This window comes from Rattus norvegicus, chromosome 2 (genome assembly GCF_021556685.1).
Source record: "Rattus norvegicus strain SHRSP/BbbUtx chromosome 2, alternate assembly SHRSP_T2T, whole genome shotgun sequence".
NCBI classification, from domain to species: Eukaryota; Metazoa; Chordata; class Mammalia; order Rodentia; family Muridae; genus Rattus; species Rattus norvegicus.
Genome location: NC_141535.1, coordinates 209,026,388 through 209,052,111, shown reverse-complemented (window position 1 = coordinate 209,052,111; position 25,724 = coordinate 209,026,388). Strand labels below are relative to the sequence as shown.

At 36.4% G+C, this 25,724-nt stretch overlaps 1 protein-coding gene across 1 annotated transcript in view; it reads right to left on the bottom strand.

Annotated features, from left to right (window-relative positions):
• Nucleotides 1-25,724, bottom strand: part of Dpyd (dihydropyrimidine dehydrogenase) — an 864,105-nt gene that overhangs the window by 598,642 nt on the left and 239,739 nt on the right. The window contains 1 exon segment of the mRNA NM_031027.2: nt 25,376-25,463. Coding sequence (NP_112289.2) covers nt 25,376-25,463 — 88 coding nt within the window.

Here is a 25,724-nt window from a genome sequence, read left to right as displayed (position 1 = left end):
GAGCTTAGAACAGTTTGGTTGTTCTTCTTATCCAATAGTGGACAAGGTCAACTTGCAGAGCATGGCATGCAGTCCCTCCATCCTATGTCTCACAGAAATGTGCCGCCAACAATGTCAACTGGTAGTGAGCTATGCACCCCAGTTACATGGGTAGGATTTACAACCCAGTGTCACTCCAGCTTCACCTTCTATGCTTTTCCCAGACCATCTTTCAGTTAATGAAAGAGAACACACTCTCTAAAAGGACTCTGGGAACTTTTCCATAGTTTCTCTCAATACTGAAGGCCTTTCAGTAATATTGAACATCCATAGCATAGAGTCATCATTCTTCCAATATAAGGTCACAGAATAGGGATTGGGTCATTTTGAACCCAGTGAATCCTTGATCCTCAGTAAGTGGAGGGAAATATTTTCACCATCGTGGCAACTTTACCAACCAATATATAGGCCTTCTGGAAATTTGGAATAAAGATTTAAATGATCATCTTTATGGTACTAAGTATAGTTTGTGAAAATGGTCTGGGCATGATGTCTCTAGTACATATTTACCACTGGAAATTCTTTGTTGTTCTAGATCAGTGGTCATCAACATAACTAGCGCTGCAGCCCTTTAATACAGTTCTTCATGTTGTGGTAACTCCCACTATAAAATCTTTTTGTTGCTCCCTAACGGTAATATTTTTACTGTTGTGAATCTTAAAGCAAATATCTCATATGCAGGATATCTGATGTACAACCCTGTAAAAGGGGTCATGACCCTCAAAGAGGTTGTGACCCACAGGTTGGGAAGTGCTGATCAGGAGTTACAGTTGGAAAGATCTGCCCACAGTAGAGAATCGTTTGCATAGAATGTAGGGTAAGCTGGCATTCTTCAGCATATGGCTAATTAGGTCTTTGGCAGAAATCAGAATTTGGTTTCTGGTGGAAGCTCAGGCCTAGAGGCTTAGCTTAAAATTAATTACCTCATTCCTCAAAGAAGCAAATAAAATTTTCAACTTGCTTAATTTTTTAAGTTATGAAATGGCATGCAGATGCCCAAGATTATGTAAAATTATACACAGAAAAGAACTCAAGGCATTTTACACAAACACTAAATTATGCTGTTCTTTACTGCATGCTTTGTATAAGTGTGTGTGTGTGTGTGTATGTGCCTTAGCATATTTGACTGTGCATGTAGGTGCACATGAGTGTATCACTACATTTATGTGTGCCTGCGTAAGAAGGAAAGAGGCTCACTTCAGTTGTCCTTCCTAAAACAGGTCCACCTTGGTTTATGATACAGGGCTTTTCATTGGGATCTGAGGCTTACAAATTAGGGTAGGTGCTCGGCCAGGGAGACTCTGGGATCCCCCTCTCTGCTTCTTCACTGCTGGAGTTTTGTTTTTGAGTTCTAGGTTTGAACTGTCCCAATGCTCCCGTGACAAGCACCTTACTGCCTGCACTTTGCTGAAAGTTCCTGTTAAATTCTGTATGCCTTTCCCAGTTCCCTTTTTCTTTCTTCCTAATTCCCATCTTCTCCATTTCTGCCTCATTACGCAAAAGTACTGAATGTTCACATGGTCAACCAATTTTCAAATAAACTTAGTCTACAAAGATTTGATAACACAATGAGTGAGGATTAATTTGTCTTTAATTTTTAGACTTATAAAAGCCCCTGCAGTTTTTTGGATGGTAATGTACTCTAATGGTGCTGTGCCTGATGCTATCACTATAGTTAAGCAAAGACTAAGTTGTTCGTTCAGACTGATAATTTGTTAAAATGCTACTGTTCTTGTATTTTAGCAAATAATATGCTTGATATAATAATTTACTAAATGGGGCTATTTAATGGCCGGATGAAATTGAATACTTTTCAAGACAGCTAATCACATCCTAAGAATAGCTTAGCCAGAAGAAACTGGCTCAAACCAGCATTGTGGGTTGGTCTTATTTATATTCTTGGAACATCAGTCTAGTAAATAATCACAATTTTCATTGGAAGAAGGACTAATACTTTCATTTTAATTATAAAGACATTGGGGTGTTGTTTGTTTGTTTGTTTGGTTGATTGGCTTATGCTATGCCAGAGAGCTAGGCAACCCCTTGCAATGCTGTCCTACACATCCCTGTGAGTTAATTTTCATTAAACAATTAAACTGAAAAAAGGAGTATCCATATTTCCTGTCTGTGTTTTAACAAAATTCTTTATTTTATTTTCTACCCTTAAAATGCAAAAAAGGGCTAAGTCCTATCCTACTTTTAAATGGGATCAAATATAAATATAATATTCTGGTCTATATGTTAATACGTTTTGTGAAGATTTTCTCTCTACAAACATTCCATATAGTTTCAATCACTCTCTCCTCTTCCCTATGCCCCCTCCTTTGCTCTCTCTGTCTCCGTGTCTCTCTCTCTCTCTCTCTCTCTCTCTCTCTCTCTCTCTCTCTCTCTCTCTCTGTGTGTGTGTGTGTGTGTGTGTGTGTGTGTGTGTGTGTGTGTGTGTGCTTCTATACACACTTTTATTTTCCCATATTAAACAGCAACTCACACTCTGGTTTTCTGTTATTTCTCCTAACCAAAATACATGTTCAGATTCCACTTTCAAAATATGCACAGGGAGAAATAATGAAAGCCTGTCACATCATACCCTCCCTTTAATCATTTATCACCTTTTATGTCCACCCTGACTGCTATGTGAAATACTGTGGGGTCTTGGGAAACACAGCTCTTGATTTCTAAAGAAGCACAATAGACTGAGATAAAGCTGCATGCCCATCCTGGGATGTTTCTTCAGTATTTAAACTGGCATAAAAAGGGAAGTACTTGGGGTTATTAGTGTATTCTGAACAAGCGCCAATAAGGACATATAGTTGTTACAGAGACAATGTATGCAAAGGTCTCAGACATTGATGAGTAATGTCAATTAGGCATGGTACAGTACAATAAATATCCAAATAGTTGACACATTTTTGTCACAATACCATCATCACAACAACAAAACAAAACCCTCTTGAATATAGTAAGTGACTTCACAATAATTTAGCTATATTATTTTTCTCAAGTTGATCAAGTTATTAGCAGGCATTTAAAAAGTATAACAGAGATTCCACAAGTTAGATTTAGAACCTTATATTAAAAAAGCAGTATTTCCAAAATATTCCTTTGTGACAGCAACAACCTATTCTCCTAGCATTTGAGAGCCTGAGACAAGAGTGTTATCATGATTTAAAGCCACCTTGAGCTGTATGGAGAGTTCCAAGCCACTCCAGGCTACAAAGTGAAACTTTCTCAAAAACAAATGATTGAATAAACAAAATAATCATCAGTATGTGATAACCATAATTCTTTCTCTAAATTATAAATCTCCATAACAAACTCATGTAGGACTTTAGTTTCTTTACCTTGTAATCATGAAGAGAGAAGGAGAGAAGTTCTTTCCCCAAAAAGAACACACTCATTGGATGGAGACTTCCAAATCACCAGCTTTGAAGTAATATGTATAATTAACATTGTATAGACTGAACAGGTTATATATAGGATTATACACACACACACACACACACACACTCACACACACTCACACACACATATATAAATATACATATAACATGCATGCAATAACAATTCTTACATAAGAAAGATGCCTTAAATGTAAAGGAGAGTGGGGGAGGAGTATAAGGAAGGGAAAGGGGTAAAGGTATTCTTTAACAGAGGAAAGGGCATGATGAAATGTTGTGAGTAAATTATAATCACAAAATTAATAAAGGGCTTTAAACGAGACTGAAGAAAAAAATCACACACACACATACACACACACACAGAGACACACACTCACACACACACACACTGAGACACACACTCACACATTCACATACACACACACACAGAGAGAGAGAGAGAGAGAGAGAGAGAGAGAGAGAGAGAGAGAGAGAGAGAGAGAGATCATCAGTGGCCAGCAGTCTGTATTTAAATGTTCATTGTCCTCTTCCTTGAATGCGCTGGACTGAATCTTTAGACATATGCTCAGAATTCCCACAGGATCCACAGATCCCCTTAACTTCCTATTATCCATAAGAACATTACTTACTCAGAAAGCATATTTGACGAGAAAAGTGTCTACCATTTTCAACAGAAAGGTACATAGCTGTAACAGCAGATATAACCATTTCAGGGAAGAAGATCTTTCTAAAGATACTCAATTTGTGTCTTCTTTATTTCTTTCTATTTTGGGAGAGGTACTGTGTCATTTACTAATATTGTACATGCTAAAAGTATTCTAAAAGATACAATGTTGGGGAGAATAAAAATACAGTGTAAAAATACTTAAGAAATTTCAAATGTTATGTTTATGTACGATGGCAACTAGAAACCTCAGACTAGTGTCCTGGTGCAAACCTCTCCTCTTTTATTCTACGAACCAATGAACCTCTCACAGTAGAGAGCATATGATCAGTTATTCTGCACTCTGGAGGTTTATTTAAAGTATGATACCATTTTTTATGTTTACCAAAATGAAAAACGCCTATCTTCCGTAAAGACCATAGTGAATGTGACCTTGCTATCTCATTGTGTAAAATAAAATTTTCATTTAAGAGACCAACCACGCAAACAGTTTTAAAACATACTTTTAAAACATGTGTTAGTGTAATACTTTGCTAAACAGAAAAGGCATACATGTATAAACAAACTCCACAGAAGAAGTCCGCAGAGGAAGGAAACCCCTGCAGATGTTGACTCTTCTTCCTTTTCCAGAACTGTATGGAAAAGTGACAAAACAGCAAATTCACATCTCATTTAGGTGATGGTTATGTTATAAAAAAATATGCTACTTATCTTTTGAGTTGTTTTACTGTACCTATGCAACTTATTTTTAAAGTTTTTTAAAGACATAAAGGTAGTATTTTTGAAGTAAAGTATTTTTTGCTAATTTATGCATTTGATACATATGCAGCCGAGACTTTTTACGGAATGTGTGTATCTTCATGTCTGACAAATGGATGACAAACTCTTTAGGAATAAAAACCAAGGTCAATTGCATTCAACGGTATAGGCTCTGCTCACCACCTTACACTACAATGTATGTTGTCGTATTGTCATTGTAAATGACAACTTGACTCTTTCTCTGTTGTTTTGTACAAGACTGTACTGACTGTAGAGATAGTTATTAAATACATACTGTAGATGCTGTGGTAAAAGAATGGATGCAGCAATTCAAAAGCAAACTAAAAACTGCACGATGAGTAGGTCTGGTTGATAGAATAACCTCTGGCATGGAAGTCAAACATGCTCAAAGCCTTTGTTGTGGAGTTGTTAAGCAGGCATTTTTACCGGGCTTTGGTGGTCTCGCTCTAGCTAGGTTAAATATGAAAACCCAATACATAATTTCATCAAGTCCATGACTTCATGAAATTTCTATAAGATGACAAAATTGACTGCCATTTTTTCAATGTTAACATATACCTACTTCAGAAAAAAAAATAATGCATGTTATTGCTATCACTCCCAATAGCTACTTGGGTGAGATATTGACTAAATCTGACTAGATTTTAGACTTATTGGTTCAGGGATTTAGGGTCTTTTGCTAGATCCTGTATCGACTGGCACCAGCTTCTTTTATCCACACTTCTCATCTGCTTTCCATATAAAGTAGCAGGAACTTATTGGATCATAATACCAATATGCCATGAGAATCCCAAATAAGAAGTCAGAAAGTATCTCGTAATGGTACCACCCTTGGCTTTGTAGGTAAACTATCATTCCTATCTATATAGTTGGTCAAAAGACATGATAAAAACATTCTCAACTTGTACCTAGTCTTTATTTACTCCTGTTATAATTTTATGACCATATATCATGTGTATATATAATTTACTATATATAAAGTATAAATATATTACATATTATTTATACAAATATATAGTACTTTTACCGGATTCTACTTTAATTTTTCTTGCCTAAATTCTGGTAATTGTCATAATATAAAATCTTTCAATATTCTTTTCTCAGTCTATTTCATGGTGTCATGAAATTTTTTATCTTCACAATGATTAATGAAAAATTAATAAATTAAATATAGAACTTCTCCCAGATTGGGCAAAGATTGCAAACATCTGTCTTTTATATATTGATATGGCTTAAATATGAAATGTGACAACTGGCTTATGGGTCCTTATTTGGTGGTGCTATCTGGGGTTGTTTTGAAGCCATAAAGAAGCAATGCCATGCCAGAGGCGATGAGTTATTAGGCAATGGTCATGAGGGTTATAACCTAACTTCACTTCTAGTGTAGACTGTCTATGTTTTATAGTCTGTTGCACTGTAATATCTCATGCAGGAAGTTTCTGCCACCATAGATACATGCTAGGTGACATGACATCCTAATCATAATGAATCATCATACTCTTTCAAACTTTGATCAGAAATATAGTCTTATTTCTGTGAGGTGTTCAGTCAGAATAATGAGAACAATCAAGAAATTTAGAAAACTGGTAGAGCAACTGATGCAGCAAGCCTTAGTCCTTTGAAGGTGGAAAGTGGACAGAATGTGGAAGAGTTTGGAACTATGAGTGGTGGAAATTTTACAACATCATGACCACAGTTGTATAACCATTCTCATCAGAGTAGTTAAGATAAGCATGCCGGGAGCAACATGTAAAGATTGTGTTCATGAGATCTCATAAGAGGATAAAGAGAATAAGGGATGCTGTTAGGAACAGTTATAGTCTATTCATGTTGCATTAGGGCAATTTGTCCATATTTTGTGCCATAAAATTCTGAGTGAAGTTGAAAAGAATAATCAATTGATTCAACTAGCAGCAGAGATTTCAAGATACAATGGCACCCAGGCTGTGTCACTGAAACTGATCACTACATTTAGCCAGATTTACAGTGAACATAAAGAACTTGTAGTAAAGATATTTAAAACTATGCAACCAGGGAAGAAAGGAGCACGAATCCCATTAAGCAAGTGAGACTAAATATAAACAGTATGACTGCAATTTTTAAAGGTATATGAAAGAGAAATCATAAGGTTTTCATTAGGAACATGAGAAAAATACTTTGAAATGAAGGCCCAGGCTACAGAAGTCTCCAGTAAAACCATTTTAAAAAAGCATTCATTCAAAAGGAGAACACACAAAAAGAGCCCTTATGTTGGTTGTGCTGATAGAAAATCACTGCCCATGAAGGTTCACTCTTCATATTCAAATATGAGGAGACCATGAATCCATATATGTTCCTAGGGAGTTAGGTCACCTCTCAAGGAGATGACGAAGTCTGACATCATTTATGTTTTTCTTGTTTAAAATCTTGAAGAACGTAAGAACTCTAGGATCGTCAAGGCTAGAAATAAGGTTCAAATAAGCTGTTGAAATTGTGCAATGTATGGCAGGCTCAGATTCTGTGCTTAACCTTTTGGGGGAGCTATTTGTGCAGCTGTAAAAATGAAGCCAAACTTGTAATGAACGCCTCAGGAGGTGCCAGAACACAGAAATAGGTCACCTACTGAGGAAAGCGGTAGTAGTTGTAGGGTGACATATGCTGTAAGAAGATGATCTTACATGGCTGTTCAATGGATACCAGAGGATGTCACAGAGATCTCTGTGTGCTACACATAAGGATGGTTTGATCTATTATTTCCTTAATATATTTTCATTCTCTATTTTGCAATACTAATAATATGTTCTCCTGTACAGAAGAAGTATGAGTGTGAATGTTTAAAGCAGTCACATAGATAAGAGATTGTCTTGAATCTCAGAGGAGTTTCTCGACTACTTAATGAACAGTGTGGTTATAAATAAGTCTTTTGGAACCTTGAAATCAGACTCCATGCATTTTATATTATTACACAGTCATGAGCTTATGGGGTCAGGAGCAAATGTTAGTTGCACACGCACTAATGCTATTTGAGTCTATACACTTTACATATAACCTTTTGACTTTATGTCAGAGCTCTACGAACATCTAATCAACAGAAATAAGTATCATAAAATGAAAATAGTTTTAAGGTTATGTTGCCTTCATAATTTTTCCTCTTTTCTTATTTCACAATGAAATTCCTACTGCAGGGGAAAAACCTGCAATCTGAAATGTGAGTTCTATTTACCAGCAAAAACCTAATATTTTTGTGCTTATACCACTATAGTCAAAAACTTTACATTTGAAGCAATCTCTAGACTAATATTTAGTATTTTCCAAGGTTTTCTGATCTTTTAATACAGCTCAAACTATTCTAAAAGAAATTCTGGTTGTATAGCTACCAAAACATATTAGATGGATTTTTTAAAAGAACCAAATGAAACTTTGACTCAAGATATCCTAGAGAATTCTGATAAGCAAATATTCATACAGTCAATAGATAAAACCCAATCACATAAAATTCTAATATTTTACTACTGCAATAATCCATTACTTTTATTTCTTATACTAACATAATATTCTATACAATTTTTTCTTAATGTTTCATGCATTCTTATTTTTATTTCACTGTATGCTTTGTAATACTTTGTAAGAAATAAAAAAGCAAAATTGAGTCTAACAGAAAAGAAAAAAGAAAAAAATACATCAACCTTTAATTGAATGTATTTCAAGTAGGACAGAGCTATATTAAACTTACATATGTTTCTTATATGTGCTTCATTACCTATCATATTACATTACACCTAGGAATAGCACAGATTCTACTCACTTTCCTGTTTTGCTTTATTCAAATGAGTCTAGCTCTTACTAAGTCAGTATCAACATATTTCATGTATCAATACATTTCATACACACTTTAATGACCAAAATGTCCTTGTCTGGCTTAGATATTGGAATGATTTATAAGATTAAGAAAAAGCATAAGACATACTATCAAATAATTCAAATATCACATTCTTATGCACTAATGGTAAAAGGACCTGTCATCTAGACAGCCTTTATTATTTGGTGGCTAAGATGAAAATTTCCTGTCCTAACTTTTCATCTAGGGTAGAACTTACTGAGTCTCTTCTCTATCCATAAAAGAATATTGGATAGTCTGACATTGTTCTGGTCTCAAGGTACTGTCAATGTTCTTTGGCTGCTGATAGACTAGATATGTTCCTGTGGATTGCCACGCACCTACAGGATGAACCGAATAGATTTTTTGAGTATAAAAGGGAAGAGTGATGGATTGATTTGATCCAAACATATTATAGTCACGTATCGAATTCTCAATGAACTAAAAGCTGAGTGAAGGAAGGGAAGGTAATTGTTAGAATCTGTAAGAGAAAAGTAAGAATTGAAAGAAAAGTAAATGTAAAATGTTAAGAAGGCTTTATTAAGTCCTAACCTAGATTCAAACATCATTATATGCATGTGTGCATATTTCTAATGTGTGTGTGTGTGAATAAAGTTATACAAACCAGAAATTTTATTTCTTCTGTGATTTTAATTTATGTATGTGTTTTTATTTTTTGAATGTCGAATCAAGTTTGGATATATTTACTAAAAATTTACTTTAAAAATAATACATTAAATCCTATCGCATGCTTTAAAAGAAATACATGAATAACATCACTTAACAACCTGTTTTGGAAACACTTTTCATATAAGCTACTTGCTAAAATCATAGGCAAGATATGAGAAGCCTGGATTTCTTAAATCAACACTAAAACATGGTCATCCTGTTTGGTTGTTTTTAAAGTAATAATGGTAAAAAGGCAGTGATGAACTTGTATCTGCTTCCAACAGAGGCCTTCTATTTGTTTCTTGAATAATAATCTATGCAGATATACACAGTCTTAAAACAATTTAGGTGAAGTAGATTCAGGCAAGAATTTGTCATCAAAGTACATTTGGTGACATAAAAGTTAATCTTTCTCATATTCAACATAAATTTATCCTTTAAGTGGTATTCTTAACAGTGTAAAAGTGCGATCAACCAATGTTTCAAAGTAATCCATTGATGCTTAGCCTACTGACCACCCCTGCCCCCATCAATATTTTAAGTTTAGTTTCACTAAGGCTCAAATAGCACTGTCTATTTGTATCTATTCTACATTTTTCTTTATACTTCAAAAACAGATTTTCTATTTATATATATACGATACACAAACATGAAATACTTGTTGTCATTGCATTTCATTGAATATTGTTATAAAGAGTTGTTAGAAATATGGGAGCCATGTAACATCTGTTTCTTAATATTACTCTATAGCACTGTCCTTCCCTTACTGATCCTCTCACTGAATTAATTTAGCCCTCTCTCTTCATAGCTGTGACTTATAATCCAATTAAAGTCTTCATATAATCACAAAAGACACATATCAATTAATCTTTATGGGAGATAAGTTTATTTTCTTATACAACCTGACAATTATAGACTCAGTGCCTCATCTTGGAGAAGGTTTCTGAGAGAAGGGATGTCTGGGAACAGTAAAAGGAACAGTTGGAAGTCAAATCTTGGGTTACAAGCTGATAGCCTGTTTTCCTCAAGAGAGCTTTCTAGATTGCATCTCAGTAATCTGCTCCAGGCAGCGTTCTCTTGATAGTCTAAAAACTTTCTGTATAGTTATCTCTTACAGATCAAAAGCCCAATTTTTATTTACATCAATTCACTCATTACCCGAGATTCTGTTTTGATTATCCCATGAATCATCGTTCCATGATTACAGACCCAAGGGTTCTTGGTCTTGGTTCTTGACTCTTAGAAAGACACAGAAAGCACAAACAAAGACAGTAAGATAGCTGGATGGGGCCCAGTACTGAAATTACCATTCCTGCCATGCCTGAGCCTGATCCTAAACTCCCTCTGTCCCATGATGATCCTGAACTCAGGAATCCAACCGCCTTTGTATCTGCCTGCCCCTGCAGCTTTCTGACAAGCTGGCCCATAATGCAGTTGCCACTGCTTTTCTAGGTTTGTGAAGTCCTTCATATAATTCATATTGTATCCTTATATTTTGCATGATTGAGAAATTATATATTTTATGAACTCATGTTTTCAGCATTCTTTCCCACAACCTGATGGTCACAGCATTTAACCATTTTGCTGTCTCTTTAAACCAACGCCTCTGAGATTCCTGCTGTCTCTGATTACCACGGAGTCTTTAACCTTGCTAGAGGGAACATTCCTCAAAAGAGGACATACAATATGTACTTTAATATACAAAGAAGCCTCATGCCCACAGTAACCATCAACACTCATGGAGGCCCCTACCCCACTGCCTCTGTTCCAGGTACGGGAACCCTGTCATTCCACTCTGCCATGGCCAAGTTGGATTCAGCAACTAAATAACTATAGAAATATATATATATATATATATATATATATATACATATGTATATTATATAGTTTTATATATGTATAGTTATACATATATTTTATTATATCACAGACACACACATATATATAGTTATATAATTTAACATATAGCTATATATATATATCACATGCACACACACATATATATATAACATTGCTGAAACTTTCTGTAAGCAATGCACATGATGTAATACAAAATAAATATAACTTATACTATCCCATACTAATTAGGATGGTACTATCAAAAATTCTAAAAGTACTGAAAATTATGTCATAACACCACAGAAACTAAACAGAGAATCTTGGTGGCCAATTACATATTTGAAGATATCTATTTAAATAAATAAATGAGGGGACCTGAGGAAACAATTATATACCCATGTCCACAGAAGCTTTATTTATAACCTCCCAATTGTGTAATAGTAGAGTGGCTACAGTGAATGAGTAAATGAATGGGTAACAGGTAAACTATCAAGGAGATTCTGGTACAGAGTTTTGAGGACAGTGTGTAAATTATACTCAGACACTTCATATTTATAAGGTTTCCAGATTAGTTAAAAGAATAGGTAGTTACAATTTTGCACTGTAGAAATATTTTTGAGAATGGATAGAAGCCATTGTAGCATGCTACAATGATGTTATAAATGTGACTAAGGTGATTCAATTAAATGTTTTTATCTCTTGTACAAATAGTATTTTTACTTTATTCTCTGAGAATTTCACATATGTGTATTATTTTATTATTATTATTATTATTATTATTATTATTATTATTATTATTATTATTATCATTATTGTTGTTCCTGCTGCTGTTGTTGCATTCACCTCCAGTGTGATGGTTTGTATATGCTTGGCCCAGGGAATGGCACTCTTAGGAGGTGTGGCCTTGTTGCAGTAGAAATGTCACTGTGGGCATGGGCTTAAGACCCTCATTCTAGCTCCCAGGAAGTCAGTCTTCCACTAGCAGCCTTCAGATGAAGATGTAAAACTCTCAGCTCCTCCTGCACCATGCCTGCCTGGATTCTACCATGCTCCCACCTTTAGGAAAATGGACCAAAACTCTGAACTTGCAAGCCAGCTCCAATTAAATGTTGTCCTTATAAGAGTTGCATTGGTCATGGTATCTGTTCACAGCAGTAAAACCCTAACTAAGACACCCAGTCATTTTGTCACTCCTAATCCTTCAAGTTCCTGTCCTCAAGTTTGCCTCTCAACTCCAAGAACTATTTTTTATAATACACCACTGCATCCAGTCAGTGCAGCTCCTCTGGGAAGGGTCATGGAGTATCTACCAGTGACCAAAGTTCTCAGTAAAACTGACTTTCCTCCCCTAGCAGCCATCAATAGCCAATAGTTTTTCAGTTAGGGTTGGGCCACATGAACCCATCCCTACTTGTAAATCGACTAGCTTGAACTTGTGTGAATACACTGCCTTATCATGTCCAGAAGGTTTTATGCTAAGTTTAGTTCATTTAATTTTTGTTGCCTATTTTGAGAGAATGTCATGTGTGTGTGTGTGTGTGTGTGTGTGTGTGTGTGCGTGCGCGCGCGCGCGCGCGTGTGTGTGTGTGTGTGTGTGCTCACGTCCCTTTATGATTTGGAACTCTTTGTGACCTATGTTGACTCTACACTTGCCTGCCTCCCCCTCCCAAATGCAGGGACTACAGGCATTGGACAACATTTCAGAGTATTCCAAATTCTAATGGATTAATGTAAAGTTTCTTGTTAAAGACAGACCACAGTTGAACTTGTAAAGAGCATTAAATGAGCTATTTTAAGATCTACACACACACACACACACACACACACACACACACACACACTCACACACACACACACAGAGAGAGAGAGAGAGAGAGAGAGAGAGAGAGAGAGAGAGAGAGAGAGAATATGGAGAAATGTCAAACATCAATTATACTGTGAAAGTTTAAATAGAACCTATATCCAGTAAAAAAAAAATGCAGCAAATGTGTATACTATATTTACCCATGCAATATCCTTATTTGAGCTAAAGTCATTTTTATCATTTTTGTAAATATATTAATTGTTTTTGAAAATATATACCTTTGTACTGGTATGCATATGGGACAAGTTTCTAATCTATTAGGTTAAAAAAGACAAACTCAAACTTATTCATCTGAAATTTTAAAATTTAACAATGATTGATTTATCTATGAAATGCAGTTATTAAGAACTAAATGAAACTACTTTGCAAAGTTTTGTATAGAATAAAATCTAGACACACAAAGTAAGAACATGAAGACCCGGTAAAGCAAACCCTCCTTCAACATGGCTTTATTCCTATAAATTGCTTAAACACTGCCATAATTTTGAATCACTACTCAAATATCAACACTGTGCTTTTCAAACGTAACTCCATGAATTGGAAGTTGGATCCACAATTTATCTCATTTACACAAGCAAAATGAACATCTGCTTAACTCCCTGTCATGGGAGTGTGGCTGGCTGCAGTGGGCAGGGTGTGAACAGGGCCTCTGTTGTGTGGTGTAGGTCCCATCTGCACAGCAGGTGGCATTGCATGGGTAATCAGAGCGAGAAAAGGCACATCAGCACTCCTCGTCTATTTGCAGATAAGAAAGTAAATACACTCAAACTTTGTTTAAATTTTTTTTCTTAAGTGCTCACGGTATATATCCTTAGAAGTATGTTTAGGAACTTATGATATAGCAGATTTATGTCAACGTGTGTTGCAGTACTGGGTTTCTGTGTACGAACTCATGTTATAATTTACAGTATCATTAACTAATATGAGTATAACTAATTGAAAATGAGTAAGAAGAGTAAACTGCGTTTTATCTGTTGAATTGAGAACACAATTATACCAGCCATTCCTTGGACAAGACCTGGAGTAAATTTAATTTAATATAAGTTTTAACTGTGGTGATGTTAAAGTTGGTCGGCCACTGCACTCAGCAAGATTCCGGCATAGACCTGACAGGGCAACCAGGTGAGGGAAAGGACAATCACTCATAAGCAGATGATCAAGGATTAGATAGACTGATCCTCCAACAGAGAAATTATGACATACCAGAAGATCAGTGTATTCAAATTCTCTATACACACAGTCTTTATAAAAGAGCAGTCTAAGGACATTGCTATCCCGAGGAAGAAAGCTACGGGGACTCTCTGTGCACACTATCATCATCCTGGAACCGAAGTCTTTGCCATCCATCTGAGCCTCCACTGGGGAAGGCTTTGCCATTTTCTCATAGGTATGAAGCTAGTGTCCCGGACCAGGTCATGATCATGTCAACAACACACTCATTCAGGGGATTTTTTTATGCCCCATACAGTTTGTGACTTAGAAATCTCTATGCCAGGGACATCTCTTAAGAGAGTGTCTTCCTTTAGAACATATAGTTGAAAGGCCCTTAAAATCAAGGATTCGATTATATTATAAAAGTTATCAACACATTTTTTATTGAAGACGATATAGTCTGATGTTTTTATAAACAAGAACGAATAAATAACATAAATTATCCTGCAGTTTCATATTCCTATATACAAAACCATGACACAAAGAAACAAATCACACAGTGAAACGGAACATGATGTTCCTTCAACACACATCAGTCTCTTGCCAATTCTGGAATTTTCTGTCTCTCATTCTTCATTTTATTTCAGTATTGCTCTTCATTTTCCCCAATTTTACATGGTAATAATTGGGAGACCCCATATGAACAACAATGCCAAGCAACCAGAGCTTCCAGGGACTAAGCCACTACCTAAAGACTATACATGGACTGACCCTGGACTCTGACCCCATAGGTAGTAATGAATATCCTAGTAAGAGCACCAGTGGAAGGGGAAGCCCTGGGTCCTGCCAAGACTGAACCCCCAGTGAACATGATTGTTGGGTGGAGGGCAATAATGGGGAGAGGATGGGGAGGGGAACAGCCATATAGAAGGGGAGAGGGAGGGGGATGTTGGCCGGAAACCGGGAAAGGGAATAACATTTGAAATGTAAATAAGAAATACCCAATTTAATAAAGATAGGAAAAAAAACTAAAATCAGCATGACCATGTGATGTCTACTGAGGCGAGAGCTCTGCGGTGGCACAATTCATAGCTTCAATCTGAAAAATTGCTGTTTAGCCATAGGCGTTCAGTGAAGTCTGGAATTCTTGACAGGCAACTGGACTGAATTGAAGGAAGTAGAGTACAATGTTTGTGATGATGCACACTACCTCAGTGACTTCTGCTTTCCTTTGTTTACTTTGTGCCCCATCTATCATCAACCTCTGGTTTGTAGAGGACACCTCAGGCCACCTACGTTGTTTACTGAACAATTACTACATTGGCAAAAATAATCACAGCCTATCACAGACTCATTTCTTGTGTCCCATTGAAATCCATATGTTTAAGCTGTAACACCCAAGTTTATATTGAGAATGCGGGCGTTTGGATTTAGATTCAGTTTAGGTCATCATAAATTTAGCTTCTCTGGCTTTGGGATTAACGTGTGTTTAGCATAAAACAGGTTTTAATAAAGAGAACAAATAGAGGGACCAAGAAGAGGCTATGCAAGCTCACCAATCACCTGAAAGCTAGGAAGGGATCTCACCAGAACCCAAGCATTTTGTCCCATGGTCTCAGACCTCCAGTTTTTAGAATGTAAGAACATATATGTGAGCTGTCTGCTCCACCTAGTCTGAGGTCTTTGGCCATTGCAGCCCCAGCTGATAATGACTGTGCTCATAGTATATGCTCAGTAAGTTCCACTCCGAGACTCAAATGGTAGTGTTCTCTTCAAAATGCAACCAGTAGCCTAATAAGTGGGAAAAAATAAACATTTTGCTCACTTCAATGGTTCTCTAATCCTCTTATCAATGCCTTATTATAATAATTCATTAAGACACTGGCAAGACTAAAAGAAAATTAATTCTTCCATAATGAAAACAACATTTTCCCCTCTTTAGAAGGGATAAGGAAAATGTATCTTTATTTCATAAAACATACATGGAGAAGAGGATCAGATATCATCTCTGTCTCTAGTCCAAGAAATCTAAAGACGATTAAAAATATTAGAAAGTGAAAAATATTTTTTATACTTTTCCATAACTTTCATTAAATAAAAGCCAAATAATTTATAGGCTATTTTACAGGAAACATTTATTTTAATTAATTAATGACCAAATAAATATGTCCTTACCATGGACTTTATTTAAAAATTTCTACCCATAAGAAAAGACATTTTCTTAAAAATGATTTTCTTTTTAACTTCAATTTTTAAATTAATTTATTATATGTGGGGGACACATATGTATGGAGCTAATAGAAAAATTTCTGGGTATTTGTTCTTTTCTTTCACAATGTGGGACTCAGGATATCCCCTTCCCTGTACCCACTTGGCAAATTCACTGGTGCTTTCAAAACATCTACAAGGAAATAAATACAACTTTAAAATTTATCCGCAAATTGTCAAAGCAAATAACATAATAATGTAATTCTAGATGCCGTAAGTCATAAATAAACCAATCACATAAGAATTCATCAAATGGCTAGATATAAAGCAAGGGGTGAGGTCTACAAATGCAGTTTTGGTGTTGGAAGGATGGGGAGAGGGAAAGAAACAAAGAAAGGCAGAAAGAGAGCTGGGGAAAATGAATGGATTTTAAGTAGTTAAATGTGAGCATCTCAAATCAGAGCAAGGAATTATAACATTCTTCTTAGGTCTTCCCGTTTCCTATTTTTTTTCCCTTAAAAACTTTAGCTCCCAAAATACTTTTTGATACAGAGAACAAGAACATGATGAAAACGTAAGGTATAAAGTATAACATTATTCATGAGTTTTAAGGAGATAATAGGTAAGTACATCTAACCTAATATTAAAAAAGGGATATCGATTCCTTTCTATAAATGTAACAAAGTATGTCATTATGGATGAGCATGAAAAAACGTTTGCTCTGGTGGATCAGCATGAGTATCTCACGAAGGATGGGCTCCTTGACAGGGAAATTCTTGGAATATTGATATTAGCATCAAGAGAGAAATTGAAGAATTTTCTCAGTGAGGAAAAGTATATAGATAAAATATTAGAAAATACTCCCTTGGAAAGATGTGTAGATATGGAGTGATGGGTGAGGTAACTTAAAACAAAAGGGGTATATTAAAAGCTATATTAGCATGATGATAGTCTGGCTTACCCTGAGTGTCATGGCTAGTGAGAGTGTGTATGAGACAGTTACTACACAAATCACGATGGCTTTAAACAGAGAAGACTCTCATGAGGTTGCTCGGGGTCTTTGGCACTGACAATCAAACTGTTTTTGGATTAATACCAACTGTTTGAAGCACAAGGAGACTTCACCACCCTCAAACAGGCTTACCTGGGGTCAGCAACAAAGCTGAGTCCATGAGGGTACTTGAATCAAGCCTGGTGATTTACATTTCATTCTGATACTCATGATAGAAAAATAACTCTGATCCTCAGAAAACACATCACGGCATGGCACACACATAGAGGTCTTGACAACAAGATGCATAAAACTGCAATTTAAAAATTCAAAAAATAACTTCCCCGACTACCCCATGATATAGGCTAAAAAGCACACAAGGTCTACTGATATAAGTGTCTCTAAGGGAGCATTATGAAGACGTTCTCAGAGTCCCTATTCTTTTCCTCTATTTTCATAAGATGACCAGTCTACCACCTGCTTTTGAAGATTAATATGTGCTTTCTATAGATATGTTAATATGATCAAAGAATAATTGCCCTACATCTCTTTTTATCCTCTCTGGGGCTTTTCATGAACTCATTAACAGATGATTTAATGAACTCTCAGCTGGAATTCCTTTTCCCTCATTTTCAAATCCTTAGGAGCATCTCACAATTATACGAGAGTATTTACAAGTGATACTAGATTAAATAATATTACAAATTTAAAAAAAGTAATATTCACAGCAACATATCCATGCCCCTTTTTGCTTACAATCAAGTCAGGTTTATTATTTTAAAAAGTATTCATAATTGTGGATATTGAGTAGATAACCGGTTTCTATCTGGGGGGCAGAAGTAGAGTGGGTGGTCTGAAAACTTTATTGCATCTTCCTCTAAATAAATAGAAAGCACACATGATTATCTACAATTTAGAAATTCCTGATTAAGAAACTAATTAAGAATAACTTTTGCAGAGAATAATTCTGACTGTAAGGAGGCACAGGAGAGTTAAGTAAAGGCCACAGCACAGCAAATTTAATACCACAGTTTCTCAATGGATTTTCTTAATTGTAATTATCTCTTCTTCGGCTGTTATAATATTTGGTAATCTTCACATTACAAAACATGCTTCTCTCTAGTAACTGAATGAAAAAAATTGGTGTTAACGATGAAAAAATGAAATTAAGCATGCAATCTAATTTTTCAGGAGTGTAAGGTTATCGTGTCCAACAGCCGTAAGTAGGATAACACACTGCAGGCGAGTGTCTGTGGAAAGTGTTGGCTTTCTATCTTGGGTCTGGAAAAGGCTTATAATTTAAAGTATGACATTTGCTTGCTTATTCTTACTCTCCCTATAAAATTTATTTTTTTATGATTAGTGGCAACTTGTTGGTTGCTGTTAGAGTTTTCAGGGTTTCCTGTCGCCTTTCTGCTTTTCTTAAAATTCAGTTTTCCAGGATAAATGCTAATCACACCCACCTCCTAGGCCACATCAAGAGGTAAAAAACTGCATTATATTTTAGCTAGAATGACATTAATGCTACAGCGGGAGGAGGTAATACTAGCTCTCTGAATACCATTCTTCCTATTAATTCATCTCATTTTAACTGTAATACCAACCACATAAGAAGTGAAAATGGGCCATCATAGATTTTATTTGTGCTGGAATGCATAAAATCCCCCAGGACTTTAAATATTCTAGTCTTTTATTTTGATAAATTGTTAAAACAGTTTCAATAAAACTAAATACATAAGTAGCAATTAGAGAGCCCCTACTATGTCCTAGGTACTTTAGGGAATTTTTTCGTGTGTATGTGTAGTGATAGAAGTCATATCTAGGACCTCAAGCACAGCATACACTATGCCATTGAACTACATGCCCAGTCCTCTAATCTCCTTTATCCAAGAGGAAATAGGAAGGTCTGAGGAACCTTTAATGACAGCACAATCAGACCCCTTGACTTTGGCAAGGCCAGAGTAATGTTATGTTGACAATGTGGCCAAAGGGACCAGGTGGGAAGGTACCTGCTTTAAGGATCCAGAAGTGTTAAGCAACGGGAGTGCAGCTAGCAACAAGGGAATCCAAGTCTTCTGGCTAAATATACTAACAGACCAACATCACATATCTGCCTGTTCATGCTATACCAGACCGACCACTGTGATGGCCATGGGGGATATCACTATGGCTTTCATGTAACCCTTTTTCTTTGCTGATATTACAAAAATGAAACTAACTTATCAGTTGCACTTAAAGTAGTATTGATTACATGAGGGTACCTCAGCCAATGATCCGTCTCATATGTGTGTGTGTGTGTGTGTGTGTGTGTGTGTGTGTGTGTGTGTGTGTGTACGTATGTATATATATAAAACTAAGCTTTTATTTATCATGACTACATTTTATGAGGATCTAAGTGTGAACTACCAGAAGTGGCTAACCATGAATATGAAAGGTGCAAAGAGAACATGTCCAGCTTGTCAGCCATCTAGAAACAGGTTTCCTATACCTGGACATAGACAGTGCCACCTTCCAAATGTACATCATCCTCTTTGCAAGTCTAGCCCTACATACCGACTCCTCAACTTCTGTCATGTGGTAGGTTCTATTTAAATCACTAGACATATTCCTAACTAAATATAAACTAGGCATACCATTAAATTGACATTCTGTTGTCATTTTAATTCTTAGCACTGGGCATGGGACACAGTTAGCATTTGGTTCTTACTTTATCCATACACCACTTATCGGTAGGTATTGGAATGCTATGTTGGCAATGTGATCATTACCTCAGAATCTATAAAGGGTGCAACTATAGGTAACAAATTTTTGCTATGAGCATACAATAAAAGGCATTTAATGTATAATATATATAAGTAAATGCATTAAAATAAACACATATAAATTTTTTCCACACACAAAAAATCAGCCTCAAACATTTACAACAAAACATTGGGACTTTCAAAAATACTATTTTTTTAATTTTCTGATCTTTTAAAAAGAAAGCAAAGCATAAAAGAACAATAGATCTAATATGTCATATTCTTTTCAAAGAATAAAGAGAGCCATTCAATATTTTGAAAAAGGAGTAGAGAAGAGGCTTTCTAATTCCCCTTGTGAGCACTGACAGCACACTGTGTGAGTACATTTTTTTGAGTAAAAATATTAATACTTTAGAGATTTCAATTCCAAGTTGTCTCAATGACAACTCAGTCTAATGTGAATAAACCCAAGGTCTCATCCAACTTGTTAGAAGGTGCTTAATCACTCATGGGTAAGGCCTGTAACTCTTTGAGATCGATAATAATAAATGCAATGAGATGATTGTATCAGAGGATACCAATAGCATTGAGAAGGGGGAAGAATCTAAAAGTGATTTCCTCCATGCAATACATACTATATTTAAAATAAGCAACAATGAGAACATGCCTACACTAATTCAATGTCCTTATTGAAGTATCCTCACACAGGTATATCTAATAAAATATTTTTCTGGATAAAGCAAGAAAGTAAGACAGTAGTTGTAAATACTAGAGAACTAGATGACCTTTTCAAACTTTAAGGAAAGGCCATTCAGAGACTGCCCCACCTGGGGATCCATCTCATATAGAGACGCCAAACCTAGACACTATTGCTGATGCCAAGAAGTGCACGCTGACAGGAGCCTGATGTAGCTGTCTCCTGAGAGGCTCCGGCAGAGCCTGACAAATACAGAGGCAGATGCTTGCAGCCAACCATTGAACTGAGCACTGGCACACCAATGGAGGAGTTAGAGAAAGGACTGAAGGAGCTGAAGGGGTTTGCCATCCCATAGGACGAACAGCAATATCAACCAACCAGTCACCACCCCATCCCACCCCCTCCCAGAGCTTCCAGGAACTAAACCACCCACCAAAGAGTACATATAAAGGGACCCATGGCTCCAGTTGCATATGTAGCAGAGGATGGCCTTGTCAGACATCAGTGGGAGGAGAGACCCTTGGTCCTGTAAATGCTCAATGCCGCAGTGTAGGGGAATGCCAGGGCGGTGAGGCTGCAGTGGATGGGTGGGTGAAGGAGCACCCTCATAGAAACAGAGGGAGGGAGTATGGGATAGGGGGATTTTGAAGGGGAAATCAGATAACATTTGAAATGTAAATATATAAAATGCCCAATAGAATAAATAAATAAACAGCAAAAAAAAGGAGAGAAAGATGATTTCCAGTTTTTAATTAAGGTCTCAATTTAGCTAATATTAAAGCCTAAAGTCCTAAGGTTATTTCCTTTCCAGTTGCGTAAAGGATGAGTCTCACATGTCCAACACCAAGGACAATGCATTGTGACAGAAGCCTGTGTACCTTTTTCCTTCCTGTCACTGGTATACTAGAATTCCATGTGCAGCTACAGCTTCATTTCCAACATCCTCTGCCATAGGAGTGTTTTATGATTAGGTCGTAGTCAATGAGATTAAAGAAGTGGTCTGTACAATCTCTTTACCACACACATAAAAGAAATGGTGCCATGTCATCGCCCACAGAGAAAAGATAGAAGTGCTGTATCAAACATGGCTTCACCTGTTCCGTGAAAGGTTTGGTGCACTGAACATCACTGCAATCTCTATTTAGTTTGCCAAAAACAACCAAACATATATCCCCAAATAACACTAAAGCCTGTTCTATCTCTTTTTCAAACCCAGTGAGAAGAACAAGATAAAACAATCGAGTGAAAGGCGAAAGATTTATACGATCTGAAGACAAGGGAAGGGAGAGGCAAAGATTAAAACAGAGACAGAAGGAACACCATTTAGAGCCTGCCCCACATGTGTCCCATACATATACAGCCACCCACTTAGACAAGATGGATGAAGCAAAGAAGTGCAGACCGACAGGAGCCGGATGTAGATCGCTCCTGAGAGACATAGCCAGAAAACAGCAAATACAGAGGCGATTGCCAGCAGCAAACCACTGAACTGAGAATAGGACCCCCGTTGAAGGAATCAGAGAAAGAACTGGAAGAGCTTGAAGGGCTCGAGACCCCATTTGTACAACATTGCCAAGCAACCAGAGCTTCCAGGGACTAAGCCACTACCTAAAGACTATACATGGACTGACCCTGGACTCTGACCTCATAGGTAGCAATGAATATCCTAGTAAGATCACCAGTGGAAGGGGAAGCCCTGGGTCCTGCTAAGACTGAACCCCCAGTGAACTAGACTGTGGGGGGGAGGGTGGCAATGGGGGGAGGGTTGGGAGGGGAACACCCATAAGGAAGGGGAGGGGGGAGGGGGATGTTTGCCCGGATACCGGGAAAGGGAATAACACTCGAAATGTATATAAGAAATACTCAAGTTAATAAAAAAAAAAGACTTAAAAAAAAAAAAACAAAAAACAAACAAAAAAAAACAATCGAGTGAAGGCTAATTATGTTACAGAAGCTAAGACAGTAAGGACATAAGGCTTTCCAAGTAACAGACAATTCTGTGGTCATAGGCCGTAAAGTCCCAAGAGACAAGGAACATCACTGCAGACTTCCCTAAGAGATATAGCTGCTTGTCTCCTAGAGACAGAAGCCTTTATCCTGACGGAGTAAAACTTCCTTGTTTATATTTCGGACAAAATACTGAAATTGAATGTAATTGCTTTTCTCATACCACCACACCAAAATGTCAAAGCATGAATTTTTCTGCATAGACATGAATGGGCTGCACATCATACATCATGCCAAAATGTCAAAGGATTCATTTTCAGCCTGAAAATGTACAACATAAACATGAAAGTGCTACACATCATACGTATTGCATTCCTGCAGAGCCCTGGTTTAAACATGCAGCTCAAAAAAAAAATAAATAAATAAATAAAATAAAAAAATAAAAAACCCTAACAACATAAAAGAACTTAAGAGAAAGAAATCAAAGAAAAACCTGAAATGTCATCAATTCTTTCACATAGAAGGTATTTTATTCTGCTCAACTCACGAGATGTAATTAATCATTTGATTATTTCAATGTATTCTACTACTGGACTTCTTATGCTTTTAACTTGGAATTCTTTCAATAAACACTGGCCCTATTTCCTGTGTACAGACATTCTTCATTGAACTGCCCAAAAGAGATGGGTGGGTATTGGGAAATGGTTCTAATGCTTTGAATTAATTGCGGATCTTCCTGTCCAAACACTGAAGGTCCTTTCCCCCAATTGGTTTTTGATCATCAATAAAGAGCCAATGGCCAATGGGTGGGCAGAGAGAGAGGGGAGCAAAACCTGTAGACTTGTGCCAGCTAGAAACTGGAGAAAAGGAAGAAAGTTAACTGCATTGACTCAGGGGAAAAGGTTGGGACTGGCCACTTCCCTGATTGGGCCTGGGGTAATATGTTTGGGATCTCAGGAGTACTAGAAGGGAGAATTTTGCTTGTACAGGAAGGTTTAGGAGTGCCCAGGTTTGAGCTAGTCACAACATGTCAAAAAATTAACTGGTGTGTGCACTCCTGTGTGTGTGTGTGTGTGTGTGTGTGTGTGTGTGTGTGTGTGTGTGTGTCCAGATTGAGATTGCTCCTGGATGGGTGAGTGCTTGTGAACCACCAGGAGCCAAAGTGGTATAGTCCAATACCACTACAGATGGGTTTATTTGTTCTACGATTTTCTACTAATAGTGAAAAATATATCTTTTACATCTTCTGTAGAACACTCAATGGAGAATTTTAGTGTTACTTAATTTTATCAAAAGACACAAATTCTTCTCTAAATCATGGGCCAAGAATTTGTGAACATAAGAAGGCAAACAGCATCAGAAGTTCTTACGGACCAATATTTATGGGATCATAAAATATACTTTACTGATATACATGCTATATCTCAGTTCTCAGTTGCAAAACAGTTATGAAGTTGCAAAACAGATCTATATCAAAATATCTTTGAAAGGAAAACCTAGGAAGAATATCAGATATTTTCCCATTCCCATTACTAGTATATAGACTGGTAACTACAGTTAATGTAAATGATAGAAAATATTGAATACAATGGCACTCACAAGTCCTGAAAGGAGGTTCAATGCTACAGAAAAGATGGCAGATTGCCTGTGATTTTATGAAATTCTACATACACAGCTTCCCTTGAATGTGGTGCCAATGCTTCAGTTTTGTCATTCAAAGGAAAAATTTGGTGAACACAAAAGCATTAATAGTGAGTGGACTTTACAAACACAATGAATCTTCTGTCTTTGGTCAAATGAGTACTACCTAGAGTGCAATCACTGAATTATATGAGGAAATTTGCCTCTGGAAAGACTTCATGCTCAGAGAGTCTAAGAAGATGGGCTGAAAGATGAAACTCATCAAAAAGAGTAACAATTTAATATGCTCAGTTTACAAGCCAGAATTTTTAAGAGTATAATATGGAATAAAAATCAAAATAAAACAACTTATCTTGACATAGGACTAAATTTAATTAGCTATTTGTTTTTTTTTTCTGGTCTCTCATTAATAAGAAGTAGAAGGGAAATTGTTTGAAAAGTCAATATTTTACTTTCATTTACATTCAATGTTTACATTCAGGAGATATGTCCCAAAAGACTTAGGTACTTCATAAAATGAACATAGAATAATGCCAACTCTGCCTTACGTTATTAGTCAATTGTAAGAAAGATACAGCATTCAGCCAGATTCTGGACTATTACAGCATAGAGGTTATTTTACATCTTAGAGCCCACTCATGGGGCTTCCAATGTCAAGAAAGAAGTTGAAGACACACATTGCTAGGCAAAACCTGTTTGCAATGCACATGAAGCAGAGTAACTAGGCATGCAATGACAAAATACATGTGTGCATCAGGTCATTATGGTGTGCCCATCGTGGAAGAAATGGTTCCCATTAAGGAAATGTCTAAAGGTAGTTATTCTAATAAATATTGTCAGAAAAAACACTAGAATTTAAATGAAAAGATATTTAGAAATAAGTACTCACCTATTCCAATAAAAGCAGCTTTGTAGCCATTTTCTTTCAAAGTACTAAGAGTCATTTCATCTGTGGAAATGCTTTTACCACAAATTATCTGTAAGAAACAGCATTTTGAGTAACGATATTATATATCTGTTGATTAATTAAAAGTAAATTACATAAAAATGAACAGAATGACTATAAAAGTTCTAGTGAACCAGTTTGTTTAATGAAATTAGAAATAATTAGGACACTAACATATTTTATTTATGGGATAAATGTAGACAAGTCAGTTTAATTAAAATCAAGCTAGTAAGAAAAAGAACTATGCCACGATCCAGTTTTCAGCTCCTAGACCTATGCTCAAAGGATTCTA